At 34.2% G+C, this 21,133-nt stretch overlaps 1 protein-coding gene across 3 annotated transcripts; it reads right to left on the bottom strand.

The window, feature by feature from the left end:
• Window positions 1-1,736: 1,736 nt before the first annotated feature.
• Window positions 1,737-19,605, bottom strand: ZRANB2 (zinc finger RANBP2-type containing 2). 3 transcript variants are annotated; one of them, XM_023209509.2, is made up of 11 exons: window positions 19,468-19,605; window positions 17,115-17,167; window positions 16,916-17,024; window positions 15,247-15,329; window positions 10,919-10,995; window positions 10,559-10,693; window positions 9,267-9,436; window positions 7,747-7,833; window positions 5,214-5,372; window positions 4,128-4,202; window positions 1,737-3,593 (listed from the first exon to the last, which is right to left on the bottom strand). In XM_023209509.2, exons 1-10 carry the CDS (start codon window positions 19,521-19,523, stop codon window positions 4,169-4,171), a joined length of 963 nt encoding a protein of 320 aa, XP_023065277.1. In that variant the 5' UTR covers window positions 19,524-19,605; the 3' UTR covers window positions 1,737-3,593; window positions 4,128-4,168. The 3 variants fall into 3 exon arrangements, with proteins under 3 accessions (XP_023065277.1, XP_023065267.1, XP_023065256.1); XM_023209499.1 differs by having other exon boundaries at window positions 1,737-4,202; XM_023209488.2 differs by lacking the exon at window positions 4,128-4,202.
• Between the last annotated feature and the right edge of the window lie 1,528 nt (window positions 19,606-21,133).

Genomic DNA, 21,133 nt, shown 5'->3' with positions numbered 1-21,133 from the left:
AGAGACAAATCTTTCTTATAGAAAAATTCCAAATACTGTGTACATACTTAACCCCAAAAGGATGTGGAACTTAATTCTCCCATCTTACTACGATGATGGGCTACACTTAGTATAACCTGATTTCAAAGAATAAGAGTAGATAAAAGGAGAAATAGTAACTGCAATGGTGAATCAGGGCAAACCGTACCTTAACCAAATGACGACTGTTAACATTCCCAGTGAAGTCACAGGGTTATGATGTACCCTCCATAGGAAGTGATGAGAAAGACACTTTTCCTCTGTGGTATTCTCTGCAAAACCCCATAGTCCCCGTCTAATTATGAGAAAAACCAGTCAAATACAGAATGCAGTGGTGGATATTCTAGAGGATACCTGGCTAGTACTCTCTAAGATTATCAAAATCATCAAAAATGAGGAAAGAATGAAAAACTGTCATAGAACAGAAGAGAATAGGAAGATATTAGTAGTACAAGATGGTACTCTAGATTATGGAATATCCTAAGGGGAAAGATCGTAACATTCAAGTAAAATCTGTAATTAATAGTAATATACCAATGTTGGTTTTAGTTTTGAGAAATATAACATACATGGTAATATAAGATGCTAATGACTGTAGAAACTTGGTGAGGGTATACGAGAACTGTCTGCACAATCTTTGCAACTTTTCTGTAAATCTAAAGTTATCCAAAATAGTGTTTATCTAACCTCCCTAACTATAATTGGCTGAAATTATATATTCTCTACCAAATTAGCAGATTAAAACATACCTGACCATTGGGCTTAACAATTTCATATTTATTTTCTCAAAGAGTTTTGGCTTTTATTAGACATAATACTGAAAATTTCCATCACGTTTGGGGGTGAATCCCTACTTTGCTATTCCGGTGGCTTCCTTGGGCAAGTTTTTAATTTCCCTGTGCTTTAACCCTCCTTTTCGCGAAACAGAAGATATGCAAGAGTATATACCATCACAAGATTATAGGGAGAATTAGATAATGCCTGCAAATCTCACACACGAAACTTTTACACACACACACACACACACACACACACACACACACACACACAGTCTTTTAGTTAAACCTGTCTACTCAATTTTCCCAGAAACAGAAATACCATTTCCAGGTAAGGAAAGCCATGAGATTATTTCTATTTAAAAAAATATTTAACCCTTATGTCAAAAACAGGGGGCAAAGTGGAGAAATTCCCTACCTTCTTACCAACATCCACAACACCAGCTATGTACACAAGAGAGCAAGAAGGGGAGATGACATGGTTTCAAAGACCTAATTAAGCTTGGTAATTGTGCCTAGAGATGATCTTGTATTTAGATCTACTTCTAAACTTGGACATTACCAGATATCATTCAATATTGTTTAGATGAAAGGATTCCAAATAGAAACTTAAGAAAACTTAGCTGTTAAGTGGACAGCTGAGTGCTTTATATAAAGTGACAGTTTAAGAGTAGTTACAGAAGCACACTATGATATGGTATTTTACCACACGGAATGAGGGATGTAATGTTCTGGCAAGAAGTGTGCAACTAATTTAGGAGCTCTATTTAAAAAGAAAAAAAGATTAAAATTAAAAATTTTGAGGTTGCAGTGATAATGGCTTTGGAATTTAAAATACCAAGCAATCATATATAAAAAGGTAGGTGAATAAAAAGAGTATAAAAACTTAACACATCAAAGGTAACAAAGAAAACTGTAATTAGTTTAAAAATGAACATTAGATCAGAGTTGAAAAATCTCTAGTTTATTTCTAACAAACACCACTTGATGCTTGACTCACAGGCTTTATTTACATTTGTCTACAGTATCATTTCCTTATGAAATGAACTAGTACAGTTTAGTTAAACCAAATGAAATCATAATCATCAGAATTGTCTGTAAACTACTATTAGCTAAATTATAACCTTGCATTTGCTTAGTACAGCCAAAGTTTTAAATACAGAAAGCACAAGAATAAACCAATGGTAACACGTAGAATCTAGATCATCTGGGCAATTTAGAAGGTAGACTTTCAAAAAGTCTGAGGCACAATTACAAGTGAGTAAAAGTTCTTGTGCAACCTACATAAATGCAGCAAAGAAAATTAAGACATAAAAACATGGGAAAGCTCACTGTAAAAATATTATCAAAATATTTCTACATTAGATATTTTGCTTTCATTTTTAGATCAGCTGAAGAGAAAAACATTCATTTTAAAATAAAAACATATATTTTTGTTTGGTCTGTCTACGAAATATCTTAAAATGTCGTAATTTTTTATTTAAATTGCAGCAGACAATGTTATGGAAAAAAAACAAGAAAAAGAAATCAATATCCCATAACAAAAAGCCCCCAAGCACAATTGTTGATTTCCTTTGATATACTTACCTTGCATTGTCACTGGAAATACTGTTAAGAGAAACCTTTTTATTTTTTTAAACCAGAAAACAAACTGAAGCTCACGTGACCAAATTTTAATTTTGAGAAATGAACTCCGAAAGCATTTTAAGCCATAACTTACTTCAAATGAATAGGAAAAATAATGATTTTTGCTTACATCATGTAGAGATAAGCATTCACTTGTTATTCAGAAGAAAATTGTATGCAGTATGTTTATAGTTAACATATTGAGGCAAATGTTCACTTAAATTCACAATGTCTCCATTGGCCTTTCACCAAAAGAGGAATATACTTTAAAAGCTTACTTCAATTTGCTCATTGACTATGATTTAGCCTTTTCTACCATATCATATTGGGCAACTAGATTTTGAAGAGTATCACACAAAGCTTCTTAAAACATTGGTAAACATTTTGAGATGTCTTTATCAAGCAACCATATCAGTAGAGAAGAGATAAACTCTTAAGACTTTCTTTTTTGTCCCAAATTGTGTGTCAAAAAGGAAAATAAATCCCACTTCTCTCCTTGTAGATGTCACAAGATTCTTTCGCATTAAATGTGTAGCAAAAAAGTAAAGCTGGATAAAAGAGACACAATGATTCTAAGGCACCCTTAGCAGAGGGAATTTCAAAGTAAAGACATTTACAGTTGGCTGCTTACAATATTATAGTTTAACTTTTGGTGAGAATCACTTTGACATCTGTTAACAGCATAAACAGGTTGACTGTCTTTTCCATAAGTATGTTGTTTCCAACTAGTTTCCAGTCTTGCCTCCAAACCCAAAGTTCAGGAAAGCCTAAGTAATCCTGTCTTAGCCAATGGACAGGATGTATTTGAAAATGAGAAAAACGGGTTTAAATTAGGAAGCAAAGTACTTTGTTACAGCTGAAATGGTTTTAAATGAAGCAAATGGTTGTAATAATGAATGACAGAGCATCTATTTTGGGACATTATGGCTTAAAATGCTATTTACTTTAAACTTCACAAATAAACACAGCTGTATTGTTTTGAAAAGCAATGAAAGGCATGCACCTCTACTAGCAGATTTAGCACTTCTGACCAAGTAAGACACCAACTTCTTTAAAAATATGCTTCATGCACTGAACTGGATTTTTTTTAAGATGTAAATTTTAATACATTATTTCTTTTTTGAACTTGAACGGGAACCAGAATGGGATGATCCAGAAGATGACCTGTGGCGTCTGTAAGACATAATGGAGAGAGCAGGCATTCAAGTAAGCTAGAGCTAAATTTCAGCATTCATTCTTAAGACTGTGAAAGTATACAAAATTCAGTACCATAAGGCTAGCAAAAAAATTAAAAACTGAGATAGGAACTTACACACATAAAATTATATGTTTAGACTTTGGATATGAGCCCAGTTATATAAATACAATTAAAAATTCTCTACAATTTCAAAAGAATCTCATTTCAAAATATAGCCACCTCTCAATTATTTAAGATATTGAAGAAAAGCCTTGCAAAAATGTGTAAAATTACAGAAAATGTACAACAAAAGCATATAAACTTGGTAATGGAAGTGTGACTAAAGCAATCTCTGTGACACGGTGTAGAAAGTGTAAGAAGTCTATTATGTAAAAAGATACAGCAAGGCTTCTGTGTATGAGAAAATATATTCATAAATAAGTTTTGGAAATCTAGGTCACACAAGATGATTGTACAATTTGCTATAGGGGTTATATTCATGCAGCTAGTATGAATAAGTCAATATCAACCTGGGTAAAGTAGTGGTGTTCCGTAGGGGTTGGCCCTGGGCTCAGGGTTGTTTAGTGTTTTCACCAATCACCTGGCTTATGGAATAGAGAACATGTTCATTAAGTTTAGATGACAACAAACTAGGGGGATTATATGTGGCTAAGATAAAAATTTGCAGAAGTGGTAAGAAAGCAACAGAATGAATTCCACTCAAAAACAGAGTAATTTTTTAACAAAGAAACAAATGCAGAGAAACAAGACTGTGTGTAATCTTAACATCTAAACTCCAAAATGTGAAGAAGCAAAACTAATCATTCTGTACAAGTAGGAATCATGAGGTAATCCTACCACTGAACCCAGCAATCAATAGACTTTACATAATCTTTATTTGCACGAGCTAATAAAATATGAAAAATTTGCAACTACAAATAGAGCCATTAAAATGACTATATAATTGAGAACAGAGAAAATTAATGAAACTAAGTAATTAGCCTGTTGCAGAAAAGGCTGACAGATGACAGCTGCACTCTTCCAATATTAAAAGTGTCAGTACACATAAAGTAACCTAACATAGGCCTTTCTCAAAAAAGATTTGGACTGCAATATGAAAAATGTATTAGCTACAAGGAATAATTTCCTTATAGATAAAGGGTATGAAGCATTTGCTGTGGAAATGCATTTACACATATTTAAATGAGGACAGATTCCCAGTGATCTGAAAGTTAATTTTTTATTAGATGCTCTAGAATTCTTGACTATTAGTATTGAAAGAAGCCTAAGCATAAAAGTCAACTCATAAATTACTTCGACATATAGCTCCTCAATTGCAATCTCAAAAGACAGAAATAACCGAGAGTTGGCTATAAAAATTATAAATGGAAATAAAAATTTAAACAACAAAATGATCAAAGAATGGTTTGATCTACAATTCTAAACAAACTGATCAAAATACAAAGGATAAACAAAGTAATATTTTTTTGAAGTTCAAAGTTGAAAAGTAGAAAGTTGGAACACAGGAGATAATAAAAATCTAACCCTTGACTAGGAAAGTTTATCTATTAAACACACTTAAGAACACCCATTCTTATTTCTACAGAAACCCAAACCTTTCGGGTGACCGTGATCTTGTTCGTCTTTTTTTGCGATCACCAGATGAAGAAGATCTAGAACGACTTCTCTTTCTGTTCCTCTCAGGAGAAGATGATGAACTTGAATAAGATCTTTTTCGTGGGGAAGAAGAGCCCCTGTGGGACCTGGAGCTGGATCTTCATTGATTGAGAAACAAATCAAACATTTCATTAAAAGAAGAAATAAGGAAGATTATTTAGTTATCAGATAGCTCCAAAAACAAACAGGATTTATAACAACTATGAAAATTTTATAAGGAAGAATACTTACTGCTTACTCAACAGAAGACTTCTGGATCAACCATGAAAACATTCTACTTAAAACATTATTTTAATTTTTCTCTTTAAAATTTTATCATGTGTAATTAAAACCCTGCTTACTATATCAAAATAGAATTTAAAACTTTTTTTAAGACTTTCCAAAGTATACACAAATATTATAGTATTATAAAATCAGCAGGTAACTGCATTAACAGGACTTTATGTTTAGAAACTACATCCTTACATTTGAGGAGAAAATATGTATCTTATATACCGCTTCCCAAGGAAAATAAACACAATTCCATGTGGAATTATTCAACTCTTTAAACTGCTACGGAAAAATCAGGCATATGGGACAGAAACAAAAGACTAGTAACTGTACTAAATTGCGAAATATTCAAAAATAAATAAAAAGTAACTTTAAAATGATTTATATTTACAATACTTATTTTTATGAAAACCCACTATTTATGAAGTATGAAGTGTTGACATTCACATGCTTCACATAGAAGTAAATGTGTAAATGTTTAAATACAAATTTTTTTTTCTTCACTTGTATATTTTGGTTGAAGGAATTTAGCTCAAACTTCCCAAAAAATTCACCTTTGGGCTTAAAATAAAACCAGAAAGCCCAAAAGGAGAATTCTTTGGAAAGTTACAAGCAATGAAAAAATGGGAAGAATATGAAGGCTGTTCTGTAAACCTTAATTATAATGGTTCCCAAAGGGAATACCATAACTTAAGGATTTTTACCTATAAAGCACTTAAATAATAATGGTAACAATAAAAAATAATTTGCTCTCTACTTCAATTTTTTTTTTTTTTTTTTTTTTGAGACAGGGTCTTGCTCTGTTCCCCAGGCTGTGGTGCAGTAGCACGGCTCACTGCACCCTCAATCTCCAGGGCTCCAGTGATCCTTCCACCTCAGCCTACAGAACACACCACCATGCCTGGTTGGTTGTTTCAATTTTTATTTTTAGTAGACGAGGTCTCACTGTGTTGCCCAGGCTGGTCTTGAATGCCTGGGCTCAAGCAGCTCTCCCACCTTGGCCTCCTGAGGTATTGGGATTACAGGCATGAGCCACCGAGCCTGGCCTTGTTACCTATTTCTTATTGGCTTATAATGCAAGTGTGCACATCATTCTTTTCTCCTTAACATGATTACACTGTGGCAGTCCTTTAATGCTAAATTTGATTCAAAGCAGCAAATACTTTTACCAAAAGAGCCACGGTGAGACTTCAATGTGAATTTCTACAAATATGGAATTTCATTTTCTTATTTTTATTTTAGATGCTTTTAGTAGGTCATCATAAATTAACTTAAAAACAAAGACAGCATATTTTGACTAAATACAGAAAAATTTCCTCAAAGAGCATCTTTCAAATTGTTTCCCTCTACAGATGTGAGTACATGCAACCTGAAAGTTTACAACACTGTCTACTACTTAAGAACACATCCTATCTCAACTAACCAACTAGATTTCCTGATTTAGTTTTGAGAGTGTTTTGTGCTCTATAAGTAATACTGTGTGTAAAACTAGAAAGGAAAATGATGTAAAACTAGAAAGGAAAATGAGAGTACAGTACTCTCTAGGAACTTTATCTGATATAAATGGCAAATTTGTTTCTGAAAATATTGAAACAACTGCTGTGCAAAACAGAACCTGTTTTGAGGCAGGGTTATTTTTCTTCCTTTTAATAATGAAGAAAATTTTTCTTTTTATTTACACATGTAATTTTATTTGAACTACTATTAATTTTTTTTTTTTTTTGAGACATCGTCTCACTCCTGTCACCCAGGCTGGATTACAGTGATCAAGGTTCACTATAACCTTGTCTCTCAGGCTGGTTTCACATTCCTGTCCTCAAGTGATCCTCCCACTTCAGCCTCCCAAAGTACTGGGATTATAGGCATGAATCACTGTGCCTGGCCATATATAATCTTAATATACGATGTGGCGATAAGACTTGGCTTCATCTTCCTACTTCATCACATCTTAGTGCCAAAATAATAAACACTGCATAATGCAAAATAGACACCTGATTTCAACCATGGGAATGTCTTGGCACACTGCTGGCAATGGAAACATTTCATGGTGAGAAAATTAAGCTGAGGCAAGTGCATTAGTTTTCTAATGCTAAAATAAAATTGACAAGTAGAAGCAAAATAAGGGGGGAAAAAGCAGCAACACCTTCTGCAGCCTTTAAATATTTTTCTCTCTGCTTTACAGAGAGATGCTACCTCATTCACCTTGATTTCGACCCACGAGATCTCGAACGTTCTCTGGAACTGGAACGAGATCTTGACTGCGAACTGGAAGAACTTCTTGAACGGGACCTGGAACAACATGGAAGGATTTTTTTTTCCAGGACCACTTAATTTAGCTTTGTGATATGAACACTGAAAGAAAGATATGTATTAGAGTTCATTTTCATATAAAAAGATAACTATACGAGATATATACTTTCAAAACATAGTATTTTAAATTAGATAAGATCCAGTAACAAAAGGTAATTAAAAAAATAACTATCACTTTCCAAGTGACTAAATTACCCTAAAGCCACTCAACTAGACAAATAAAACATCAAGTATTATCACTTTATTACAAAAACAATGAATACTTTGTTTACAAGTAACTAGAAGCTACCCAGAATACATCCAAGAAAACAGAATGTTGCAGTTTATACTTAATTTCTCTAAAATGTCTCCATTTTCCTTTATAAATCCTCTTTTATTTTTGTTTCTAGTTAGTACAGTTTTGAATGTTGGCATGTGTGTATTTCATCCCTATATGTTTGTTTACTCAATGCTTAGAGAATTAAAGGGAAAAAGTGTAATTCTGTCATTGTTAGGTAATTATATTATTGGAAAATATGACACAACGGGAGACATGGTTCATACAAATTTTAAAACTCACAAAATTCATTAATCTAATTTACAACTATAATTTGTCTTTTATAATAATAACCTGTAGAAAAAGATCACTATATTTTTACCAAAAAATTACTAGCTATAGCCCCACTTTGTTAAGCTTTCAGGCTCTGTAGTGCTCAATTAATATTTTATTCCTAAATACGATTAAAATTCATGGCCCATGCCGTCACTTAACTGTGATTAAGGTTCTTCAAGAGGACACTGTTAAATTTAAATCACTGCTTTCACTCACCTATAATTTTATTTTTATTGTTAACTATAAAATCAGAGATTACATATTTTACATCAACAAATAAAAGAATATTCAAGTACAACAAATGAGTCCTCTATTTAGTTTACTCCTGGACTTCTCAAAATTATGAACATTAAGTCAACAGAACTAACATGGCTGAATTTGCTCCTTTATTCATAATACTGGTATCAAAGCAAACTATTTAAACATTGTGTAATAAGCAATGATTTAATGCCTAGAAAATTTCTTCATCTTGAATGAAAATACAGATCTTCCCTTTACTTAATTTCTAAATGTAAGCTATCTCTTTAGATTAATTAAATGTAAGTGTATGTAAAAATTCAATTCAGTTTTTAAGTCTATTTTAGTCAAAAGCATGAGGCTAAAATAAATTAAGGAAGTTTCATGTAAGACTTCACATTTCTAAAAATACTGGACAACAACTGTATGGCACTAAGCTGAAAAATTGTTTTAAAAGTTGACTTGAATTAAATTTTTAAAATAAAAAGGAAAGTTTATTTTGTCAAGAAAAACAAAATTTGTAAATAAAAAAGTTAGATACTGACATTTTGACTGGTGTTACCCTTGACCTGTACCCGTTTACCTGGACCTAGACCTTGAACTTGAGGGGGAGGATGAGCGTGATGAAGATCGTGAATGTGAAGATCGAGACTTTGAGCGACTTCGTCTATTAGATTTCTTTTTATTACTATCTTCTTCTTCACTGGCATCAAGATTATATTTTGAGAGATCAGCATCATCTTCATCCTCATCCTAACAAAAATTCAATTATAATTAGACATTTAGATATTAGTGTTACCTACCAGGAAAGATAAAACAGTTAAGTGTACTGAGCACCTCCATATACATATATCACAGGTATCTCAGCAAATTCATTCGGAATTCTAAAATTCACCTACTAAACTCATCTCAAATAAATAGACTTGACAGCTTTGTCTCAGGTATTGCACAGACATAAACCTGGAGGTCATACACACTTTTTCTGTCACACATATGCATCACCCAATAATTTTCAAGTCCACCTCCTTAAAAGTCCTTGAATTCACCATTCTTGGTCTTAGAAACTCTGTTTCTTATTCTCTAGCATATTATAATTATAGGAACCTCTTAGCTGGTCTCCTCAAATCTGAAGATCCATTCTGTCTCTCTAATATCTCAATATACCGACAGTCATCACTCTGACACACAGGCCAGATAAATACATCTCACTTTTTTCTTAAAAACTTTAAAACTGGCTTATTATTTCTTTAGTTGCATTCTAGGACCTCTTATGATCAGGCTCTAAGGTACCCTTAATATGGAATAAAACTTACACTCTGGCCTGACAGAACAAGTATCACCAGACCTGAAGTGTGTGCTGTCCCCGTCATCTCATTCTCCCCTCTGCTCTAATTATACTGGCCTATGTATGATATTTTTGAAGGTTGCTGGCTTATCTCCTATTTAGGGAACCTGTATTTGCTGTTCTCTGCCAAAATATGCTCTCACCTCAGCTCTTATTGCTGGCTCCTTCCTATCAGCTCAAACTTTACCTCCTTAGACATTATCCATCAGCAAAAACCAAAGTTGCTTCTAAACTGTTATCACATCATGTGTCTTCATAAGACTATTGCTATCAAAATTATCTATTTATATCTTTCCTCCTCTAGAACTGAGTAAGAGAAAGGTGGTTCTGTTTTGGTCACTACTGTATCTCCAGAACAGTAGTGTTCCAAGTACAAATAGTACTTGGCAGAGTGGAAACCCAAAACCTTTGTGAGTACAAATGAAAACACAGAATATATCTTCACCAAGTGTCTGAGGTTGTCAAAAGCATTCATATTATAGTGTAACTCACATAAGACAAAAGGGAAATAGGACAAGAAAATTGTTCACCTCATCTAATTTGTATTTAGAAAGATCTTCATCCTCATCCTCTTCTTCTCCCTCTGATTCTTTATCTTCAACTTCCTTTAATATAGATGCAGGACCAACTGCTTTCCCTCTGTATTTCTTCTTTTTACGTCCAAACTAGAGAAAAACAATTTCAAAATACTTGTTAGCTGACAATGCATTAAACTTAATACATTTTCTAAAAAATTAATTTTAGATATTTATGATTTCCTGAAAATGATAGTTGCTGAAGACTCAAATTGCACTTACAAAAATAAAATACGTTTAAGTTTTCCTTTGCATTTAAGAATTTTTTCTGTTTTTCTAATTTATATTCAATCTGAACACCAATATATAGCTTACCTCATCATATTCACCATCAGATTCTTCTCTTTCTATATATTCAACATTTTCTCTTTCATTAAAACCACCACCATATCCTTAAAAAAGAGGGCACAAATTGTTACCCGATGACAATTGATTTAAATAATAAACACAGCATGCCCAAATCTCCAAACAACAACAAAAATCTAATCAACAATAGCTGCCTACCCATCTAACAAATTACTAGTCTTTAAGAAAGCATATTAGAAATCACCACAGAAAATAAATAGAACTTAGTCGGAATGTCACATGGCTATACTTCTAGCTCTTTTCAATTCCAAATCGTCCTACATGACTTATTCAATTCATAGAATGTATTGGTGGAAAACATTTCAAACTTCTGCTACAAAGTTTAAAGGACTTTCCTCTGTAGTTTATCATAATTCTTCTGGGAAGAATTCTTCTGGGCTCAGTAACAACCAAGCATTAAATTCCACTGTTTACCAGATGCCAATAGTCTGAAATCTTCTGATACACTAAAATTTTGCTACTTTAAAATGTAGCAGGCCTTATTAGAGCTTGGAAAATTCCTAATTATACAGACAAACATAGTAACACAATAAAGGCCATCTTTTGGCCCTGGTTTAACTGGTATAAACACATAGGTAAAAGTCACATAGGTTCTCTGAAGTAGCCAGTACATTTTGAAATTAAATTATTCTATTAAAAAGTAGTTGAGATTAGCAAACCACTGTTCTTTCATGTCATACCCAATGTATACAATTCATTTGGCAGATCTCTGACATAAGCTTAAAGGAGAGACTGGAATTAAAGAAAATGAGCTAGCTTTAGGAAAAGTGAGCTGACATATTCTGAAAAAGTCTCCCGTTGAAAATTAAAGAGGTATGTGTTGATCAAGAGTAATACAATCTAACTGGTCACATACTCCAGAGCAGTATCAGGACATAGGGCCCGTGATTTTCAGACTTAGGGACTTCATTCATCAGCAAAATATTCAACAGATTTATAATACAAATATTTTATAAAAATTAGGACTTGTAACTTAAAATTTGCCTATCATGAATATTTAAAAAATCTTTTTAAAATTTCACTTTCTGGAAAAAAAAAAACCCACACTAATACAACATCTTTTCTTCATTATACTTTGTACTAGTGAAAACTTCAAAATATTTGGAAGTTAATAAAAATATTGTTAAACATACATGGGATCTAAATGGGAAATAATTTACATAGGAAAAAACTGAAAAAATATGACAAATATGGAAAGCTCAAAAATAAATCATAGTAAGATCAGAAAGTGAACTATAACTCACGTAGTTTATTTTTCAAAAGTATGTAAATAAAATTATTTTAAAAGGCAGCAAAATAGTCTGTTGACAACAAAGACATTAGTAAGGTATGTTGTATGAACCCATACAATATAAATCTAGCTCATTAACTCTTTCCTTGTAAATGGAAAATACACTAGCTCCCCATCATGAAAAACCTGAAGCCTATCATTTTCACTGAATACCTGAGAGAGTGGAATCAATGGAATGGTATGTATGTTTCCTTCATTCTACTGATTTAAAGCATTTTAGGTAATGCGTATAAATTGGTTTTATTTCCACTCTTGCCACACCTCTCCTAATTACTTCTCCATACACAGAAAGAAGAGTGTTTAATCCATTACTCAGGTAACTCATCTTTCACTTTTTAGCTTAAGCACAGCTTTCCTAAAGAGGACTTCATTAATCTTTGGTGCTGTAAGACTATTTTGCTCACTTAGGTATCCCCAGAACCTTGCACAGTGGCCTATAAATGTCTTCAAGAAATAAATACAGAAAACATAATTCTGGAATCATCTAATGAATTTGAATGTCTTCGGAAAGCTTTAGAAAGTAACCAAGAATTTCTGTGTAAGTCTTACAATGAATATATTTTCAAATTTAAGTCTCACAGTATAATATAAAAGCTGAGCAAGGGACAGGGAAGAATCAAACACAGGTTTAAAATTAATGTTTGGATCAGGATTGTGACAATGGAAAAAAAGCGGGAAAGGGGGATGAATATAACATGTACTTCAAAGGAATAACCAAGGCACTAACAGGAAAATTCTGTGATTCTACACTCTGAACAATTAATTCAACTCCTGAGAACTTATTTTAAGGAAATAATCCAAAAGAATAAAAACCGCAATGTGCTAAGATTGTTTTTATGCCATTATCTTTAATTTTTTTTTTTTTTAAAGCTGACCAAAACAAAAATAATCCTAAATCCCGAAACAGAAGTAAATTACTGAACAATTTGATGGAATTACACAGGATAAGGCAGTAATCCTTCAGAGGTAGTGAATCACATTCTCTTTTATTCATATCTGTCTCATGCTTACGAAATGCTCCCTGAATCCTGCACTGCTTTATTATAAATAGCGAAAAGAAAGTGGACAGCAACAGAGTAAGTCATTTCACACCTTCAACTGTTACCAGCAAAGACAAATACTTGTAGTAATGGAAGTGAGAAAGGTTCAAGACACCAGAATGACCGAAAAATGACAACAAGTAAAGAAATGTGAGGAGTTACCAATATAAAATTTGCTTACTTCTCTGTTAAACTATAGTTCTTGTGCTAACGAAACTATAAAGGAGTCAGGAAATAGGTCAAAAGTTTTTTTAAGTTTTGAAACTGTTAAAAAGATTTTAGACTTTATTCTAAAAGCAATCAAAATGGGTTTTTTAAAAAAGGGTTTTAAATTTGGAAATAAAAAATATGTAGGAACCAGCTAGGTGGCTATTTCTCCACAAAACATAATAATATCTTTGCTTAATGAAAAAGAATTTTGGGGGTATTGGAGATACCAAGAAGGAGCTATCTAGGCTAAGAAGGACATCTAGAATTCCAGCTTATGTAACAAATGTATGGTGAGTGGTACTAATCATGAGAAAGAGATCACTGGAAGACGGTCAGGTCCCAGGGGTAAAAATCACAAATTCAGTTTGAATATAATGAGTCTGACATTTGCATGGCAATGTTGAATAGGCAGCTGGATATATGGGTCAAAGAAGTCTGAGCTGGAGACATAAACTTGGGTATCAAGGCAAAGTTACTTAAAACTTTGAGCTTAGAAGAAAACACCTAGAAAATAGAGGAAAGAAAGAGGGTCAGGGATGGCTGCGAAGAATCCCAACATCAGTGGCCAAAAGAAGAGAAACCTACAAAGGAGACAGAATAATCAATCAATCCAACGGGGTGGGGGAGGGGTGGTGGTGGAGGTGCCGGTGTACCTTAGATGAGGGAAGAAAAAAACCAGATCCTTGTCAGAAGGCCTTAACTTACCCAATCAGTGGAAAGGCGAAATCACTTCCTAAGAATAAGGTAGGATTTGAGGATTGAAAATGGTGGTGGGGCGGGGGAGGGGCGGATTGAGGCCATTATAATGTTCTCACATATGTGAATATAATATTTTAAAAAGGGGTGGAGGAGATAAAAGTAGAATTTCTGTTGAAGTCTGGAAGAGCTAGGTGGAAAAGATTCAACAGTGGCCCCCTGATCCCTAGAAACTAAACAGACAATGAAAATGGCCTAAAGTTAGAGAGGCAAAGAAAAGAGGGAAGTAGTTCACCAAGTCTAAGCGTGACAGGGTGACTATATATAGAAGGAATCCTTTGATCATGTGACATATAAGCAGTTGAATGACAAATCAGATTTTAAGTAAACAGATAATGTGGTTGGGCTAATTGGTGATAATGGAAAAACTGTATGCTATTAGGTAAACATTTTCATTTCACCAGTAACAACACACAAAGCCAGTGATCAGCTATTAATTAGGCCAATGATTACCAAACACCATCCAAAACACCTGCAGATTTTGGAAACCCACCACCAAATAACTTCAACAGGTCTGCACTTTGCAATCTGTATTTTAAAAAGTTTTTCAGATGATCCTAACACATAGTTAAGTTGCAGAATTATTGCCAAAGCTTTAGAAGAACACTTTAAATTGTGTGGCTTTGCCCTTTTAAGTCACAGCAGACTATCAAAAGAATTTAAAAATGATATCATTATATCATTATTAATAAACACGCAAACCAGTGAAAGGGAGAGGAGGAGAATATTTCTAAAAGTACTCTTATGCCTCTCCTTGTTAGGATAAAGGTCCCTAACACTGTTATTTTATAAATTGTGAAACTGTGAAACAACAGATTTGTATGTGTGTATGGGGAGAAAAAATTCCAGTAAGAAACATTCAGAGCAGAATAAACAGAATCCTCACTTACTGTGGCTCTTACTCGAAAGTGATACAATTATTGTTTCAATATTTAGTGCTTTAAAAAAAATCATTTGGTTAAAATGTGGTTGTATCGTACCTGTTCTTTCTTCTAATTTAGCATACTTTGGAGTATTACACATATTACACTCTGATCTTCTGGCCCAATTCACATTGCTGCAACTTTAGAAGTGAAAAACACCAAATTAGTAGGCTATAATATAGATGAATATCAAATTTTTAGATATTTTAGAATTTTAAAATAAAAACTAGGATGAAACCACTATCAACATGTTTATTAAGTGGTAATGTAAACAAAGAAAATGTACAATGGTCTGAAGAGTAAATGCGGATTCCAACAATGGACTGAACCATTTAAGCAGAGAAGCAAAATTTATATAGTATGAAGAATGCCTTTGTAATTTTGAGAAGTAAATGACAAACTATAACCAGAGGTCGAGTATCACTAATTCACAAATTCAAAATCCAAAAATGTTCCAAAATCTAACTTTTTGGGAGAGGACATGACACAATAGAAACGCTCACTGGAGCATTTCAGATTTTCAGATTAGGGATGTTGAACCCACAAACATTTCAGATAACTGATACTGAACCTGTATAGATATTCTGATGCCTTATGAAAAAATATAACTTTAAATTAAAGGCTCCACTAATTTCTCAGTCTCTGAACATACCTTAAAGAGTATGGTTATACCCTATAAATAATGTTAATTTACTTTTTTGAGGTATCAGTTCAAGCACTGAATTCCAAAGCATACCAAATCCAGTGACCAAATCTGTTGCTGGAAACTTTTCCAATACAAATTTATAATCTAGAGGATCAGAAATTTATTTAAGACTCTAGGGTGGGGAATAGTGGCTCATGCCTCACCTGCAATCCCAGCATCTTGGGAGGCCAAGGCAGGCAGAATGCTTGAGCTCAGGAGTTCGAACATCCTGGGCAACATGGTAAAACCCTGTCTCTACCAAAAACATAAAAAAATGAGCCAGGCATAGTGGTGCAGGCTTGTGGTCCCAGCTACTAAGGAGGCTGAGGTGAGAAGATTGCTTGAGCCTGGGAGGTAGAGGTTACAGTGAGCTGAAATCGCCCCACTGCACTCCAGCTTGGGTGACTGAGTGGGACCTCGTCTCAAAAACAAAAAACACAAAACAAAAAATACAAACAAACAAAAAGAGAAATTTATTTAATACTTTTTTGGTTTACTCCTCTTTCATACACATAGGATTCATCTGCACAGAGAAAAGATGGAAGTTGGAAAAATCAATAAAGAATTAAATCTAAGCCCGAAAATAAAAATCATTAAGAAACCTACCTATAATTAGACATAATTACTTATGGCACACAACTTATGAATCTAACATTATTTTGTAAATAGGCAAAATGAGTTTCATGGTGTATTTCACACTAACTATACAGTCTAAAAATTGGGGGGATTTTTCAATAGGAAGAAGTAGGCCTTAGTACTTTTAAGTACCGCCACCCCCCAATTGGTTTTTAGCTCACCATAAGCATTTGTTTACTGGTATACATAATCCATCACAGTGACAACTATTATCATTAAAAAATGCAAAGAATAATTTAAAATTTCTTTATACTATACTTAAAGGTGAGACTGAATAACAATACCTTGGATTTAAAAGGTTACCCTGGCTTGTCAATGTGGTTAATAAGAGCTGTAATATAAACAAGTAGTGGCCAGATCTATTATTTTGGAAGAAAGAGCAGACAATAATTTAAAAAAACATACGTTTTACATTGCCAGTCATTAGCACTAAATAGGCCTCGGCTCTTTTCTGCAAGTGTCTTTCCTATTTCAGTGCCCCCAGCTTTCATCATCTTGGCCTCAGTTGTTTTCTCTGAAAACAAAAAAATCATGCAATATGAACCTGGAGAAATAAATAAATGATATATATACAGTATAAATAGAATCTTCTTTAAATACTTACCCCGACCACATCGATTACAGCTGGTTCTTCTAGCAAAGTTTACATTTCCACATCTGAAAACGGAATAAAAAGCATTTATAAAAAATTAAATTTGTAAAATTTTACATTTTAACTTGTCCTCACTACATATCTGGAATTCATAACTTCTAATACATCTTAATCATGTTAATGTCAATGCTACCAACAAAAAACTCCTCACAATTTACTGGGGGAAAAACATTAGACTGGAATCACAAATTCAAAATAAGATATCCCAATCTTCCATTTACCAGTTATGTGATTTTGGTTAAGTTACTTAGGATCTCTGCCTCAAGTTCTCACATTAGCAGATATCATTAGTTATAATCCCTTTACAAAGTTAGAAGTGACAGTTAACTCCACTTCAGTAATTACTTACAAGGTACCAGAGAGTTTTAAACCCTAGGGGTGGACCAATGAGGAAAAAACTTATAAATCAAGGAGGGCTTCATGGATCTTAATGAAATGATATTTTTACAGGTAGTAGGTAGGATGGTAAGGAATCAAAGACAGGTTGTACTAACTAAAAATACAAAAAAAAAATACAAAAAAAATACAAAAAATACAAAAAATAAAAAAAATACAAAAAAAAATACAAAAATTCAATACTTTTAGGAAAACTGAGTTTTACAGGGCAAAACTCAGTTCTCTGAGACTTAGCTGGAAAAAAAATGACACAATCACCAAAACCAATAATCTCAACACATGTAGTATAGTATGACTTTATGTTTATACTCAACAAACTCAAACCTAAAGAATTACTGGTTCACTCACATGACCTTAGAAGTGCAAGTGTATATTGGTAAAAGTATGTTAAATGCTCTGAATGACATGTAATGCTTAAATTTTAAAAAGCTGATTTTTAAAGCATTATACTAGAATACAATACAGATGTGAAGTATGGGATGACACTAAAGTGAAACACTCTAAATAATATTTAGGCTAAGTTTTTCCCCTAAAAATATTCCTTTTAACTCCATTAAGCATGGAAAATATACTCTGAAAATTTCTCCTGTATTTACACATATTGTACAACCAACTTTCTATTCATATATTTGTAAATGAGTTGAAATGCACTCTCCTTGAGAGTCCTACCTCAAATATTTGGGTGTGCTGTCATTAAAGACATTGACAAAAGCACATTATTTTACAGGTAACAACAAAGTCAGAAGTTGTTGTTCTAGATCTTTTGAACGTTTTCAATAACGTCTTACCACTCAGAGCAATACTATCGATAATATATAACTTTGGTTCTATTCAATATCATTTGTTAGGCTTTAACTACTCCTTCAGGTCATCTTAATATCAAATTACTATCAACAGCTACCCATTAGAATTTGCTACACGTCACTGTCTACACACCTTATCCATGTTGTTTCATGTTTTCATAAAAAAGTAATTCTATTCCTTTTTTAGCAGTTAAATAAGTAATAGAATTTTAACTAAACCAAGGTTTGTTCTAAAGTTTTTGCTCTTTACAATCAAAACCTCTTTATTTGTGGCCAACTTAGGTACAATAAATAAAAGGCTTTTATATGAACATGAGTTGTACATTAAATTATTTTCCATGTTATTTCCGAATAGATACATCTACTTGTGCACCCTTCAAAAAAAATCTGATTAACAATTTAGTAGAGTACATTGGCATGGGCAACAATGTCAAAAAGCAGAGCCACTAACACACGTGCTTCTCTGCTGCAGGCATCTTAAGGGCTGAGTAGGCAAAAACACAGGCCTCTTCCCTCCTTTTCGGCTCTAAGGAGGCGAAATGCCCAATTCTTGTGGAGAAAAGATCCACAAAGAAAATGTCAGAATTTCCCAAATCAAAGAGGTTAGATTTTGGGGAAAAGAGAAAAATAGTACGGAGGAAAAGTTTGAGTAAAAATACAAAACAAGGTAAACTGTAAGAGGCAAAAGGACGAGTGCGAGGAAGCAGTATTTTCCGTGAACAAGAATAAAGTTCTGCAGGGAAAAGTCACGTGGGGGAGATCTAACACCAAGCTGGCCTGACCGGAGAGATTTCCTATCGCTGAAACCGGGCCGGGGCGGGGGTGGGGCGTGGGGCTAAAAGGTAGGCCATCTCGCACTCTAAAAAGAGAGGCTACCTTGGAGAGGTAATGTCGACGAAACGCTGAAGACATATCTGGAACAAAGACTCCGGAAAGACCTCTCTCGTGAGGAGATTGGGAGCCTTATTCCCGCCCGGGAACTGGCGGTTCGCCGCCTCAACCCGTCTTGAGGCACAGGAAATCATAGAAAAGGAAAATGCCGAACAGACCTGGGAAAGCTTCCACTAATAAACTCCGCCCCAATTCAGGACCCTTCTTGAACTCACTTTTTGTCAGGGCAAATCCAGTCCCCGTCACTGACTCGGAAATTCTTCGTCGACATCTTGAACGCCACCAGCACAGCCACCCGCAGCTATGTCTTCACAGGAGGAAAGCGGGCCGGGGACTTTCGGCAACTCGGGGCTGTCCCCACATTGCCTGACTCGCGCCTACTACTGCCTCAGTGTTTGATAATGAGGGAACTGGCCAGGAATTCAGCTTATACGTTGTTGTCCAGACTAAGATGCCTGTGCTACTGTTTCTTAGATGAAAAACTTAAAATACAAATATCTTTTCTAGGACTAAACTAACAGGCGTCATAAGGACAACCCAGATAGGAGGCCTTCGTGGCACTAGAAGCCTCGGAGAGCCCCCTACAGGTGGGAGGACCCAAGAGTAAAGTACTTCCGCTTTCATAGGTGGAGCTGGAAAGGTGGAGGCGGAAGTGACTGATCAATTCAGGGGACTGGGGTTCCTTTAGGGCAAGAGGCAGCTCGGGCTCTTCAAATTTTTAGGGAAATTATTTTAATAAGGCACAAAAATTCCGTTATTTCATACACGTGGGATGTCGTTAAGAAACCTATTTTTTATATATACATAAATAGGTGTAACAGGTAAGTAAACAACTTATACATGGGAACCAACTGGTAATTTTAAAACTGAGATATTGCCAACATTGTTTAAATTACCAGTGTCTTTTGCTGATACCATCCCATTACTTTCTTCCACAGGTAACACTTTCCCATATTTGGGATTTATTCTTTTCTTTTTAAAAATTTAATTTGTGTACACTGTTAGTCCAAACTGCACCATTTTTGTAAGCCCCCTGCCATTTTGCAGACCTTAGTCAAAGTGAAACTTTCCACGGGGTTTGGGCCGTGAGAAACAGGCTGCCTCTTATATTCTGCTGGGAGAAAGTACCACATTCCACCAGAAAAAGGGCCAGAGCCGCCTCATCCTGGGAACACCTTATCAACATTTTCCCAGGAAGCAGGCCATGGTACCGCAGACCACTCCCACCCAGGCCTATAAATTACCCCAGCCTGTAAGGAGCTATGGGCTCTGGCATTAAGCTGATCTCCCACCTCTGTAGGTCTTATGCTGGACATAAATTCTGTATTTGCTGTTAAGCAGCCCTCTCTTTCTTTAACCCTCGACTTCCGTTCAAAACCTAACATACATGTATGTTTAATTTGATGAGCTATATAAATATAGTTGATTATGTACTCTTTTTTTGTTCATGCAACATTATGCCTCTAAATCCTAGGTAGTTGCATGTAGAAGCATATAGGTGTAGTTCTTTTATTTTCACTTTTGTATACTGATACTATTCCATTTTGCGACAGTTTATTCCTTCTATTTCTCAGGCTTAGTATTACAAACAACACCAGTATGAGCATTCTTATGCATAGATTCTGGTATACAAATGCAATAAGTTTTTTAAGAATACAGCATATACAGTCATCCTTCCCAATTGCTTATCAATGGTAGCCTGGATAAATAAATTGTCATGTATTTACACAGTTGGAATGCTCTATACAGTAACAAGAATAACAAATTACAATCAGATTATTGACTAGTATTTATTTCACTCACAAACACAGTCTTGAATTGAAAAAAGCCAGACACAAAATGGCATATCCTATATAACTCCATTTACATGAAATTCAAAAG

This window comes from Piliocolobus tephrosceles, chromosome 1 (assembly GCF_002776525.5).
Source record: "Piliocolobus tephrosceles isolate RC106 chromosome 1, ASM277652v3, whole genome shotgun sequence".
Lineage (NCBI taxonomy): Eukaryota > Metazoa > Chordata > Mammalia > Primates > Cercopithecidae > Piliocolobus > Piliocolobus tephrosceles.
This window is presented reverse-complemented; position numbering and strand designations above follow the sequence as displayed.

What these genes read in the sequence shown, in the direction of transcription:
- ZRANB2 (XM_023209488.2), bottom strand. Translation starts at nt 19,523, where the DNA reads ATGTCGACGAAGAATTTCCGAGTCAGTGACGGGGACTGGATTTGCCCT. An exon ending in TAAATTAGAAGAAAGAACAG is followed by an intron (nt 10,996 to 15,246) that starts GTACGATACAAC and finishes CTCTTTTTTAAG; the next exon opens with GATATGGTGGTGGTTTTAAT. An exon ending in CTAAATACAAATTAGATGAG is followed by an intron (nt 9,437 to 10,558) that starts GTGAACAATTTT and finishes AATTTTTGTTAG; the next exon opens with GATGAGGATGAAGATGATGC.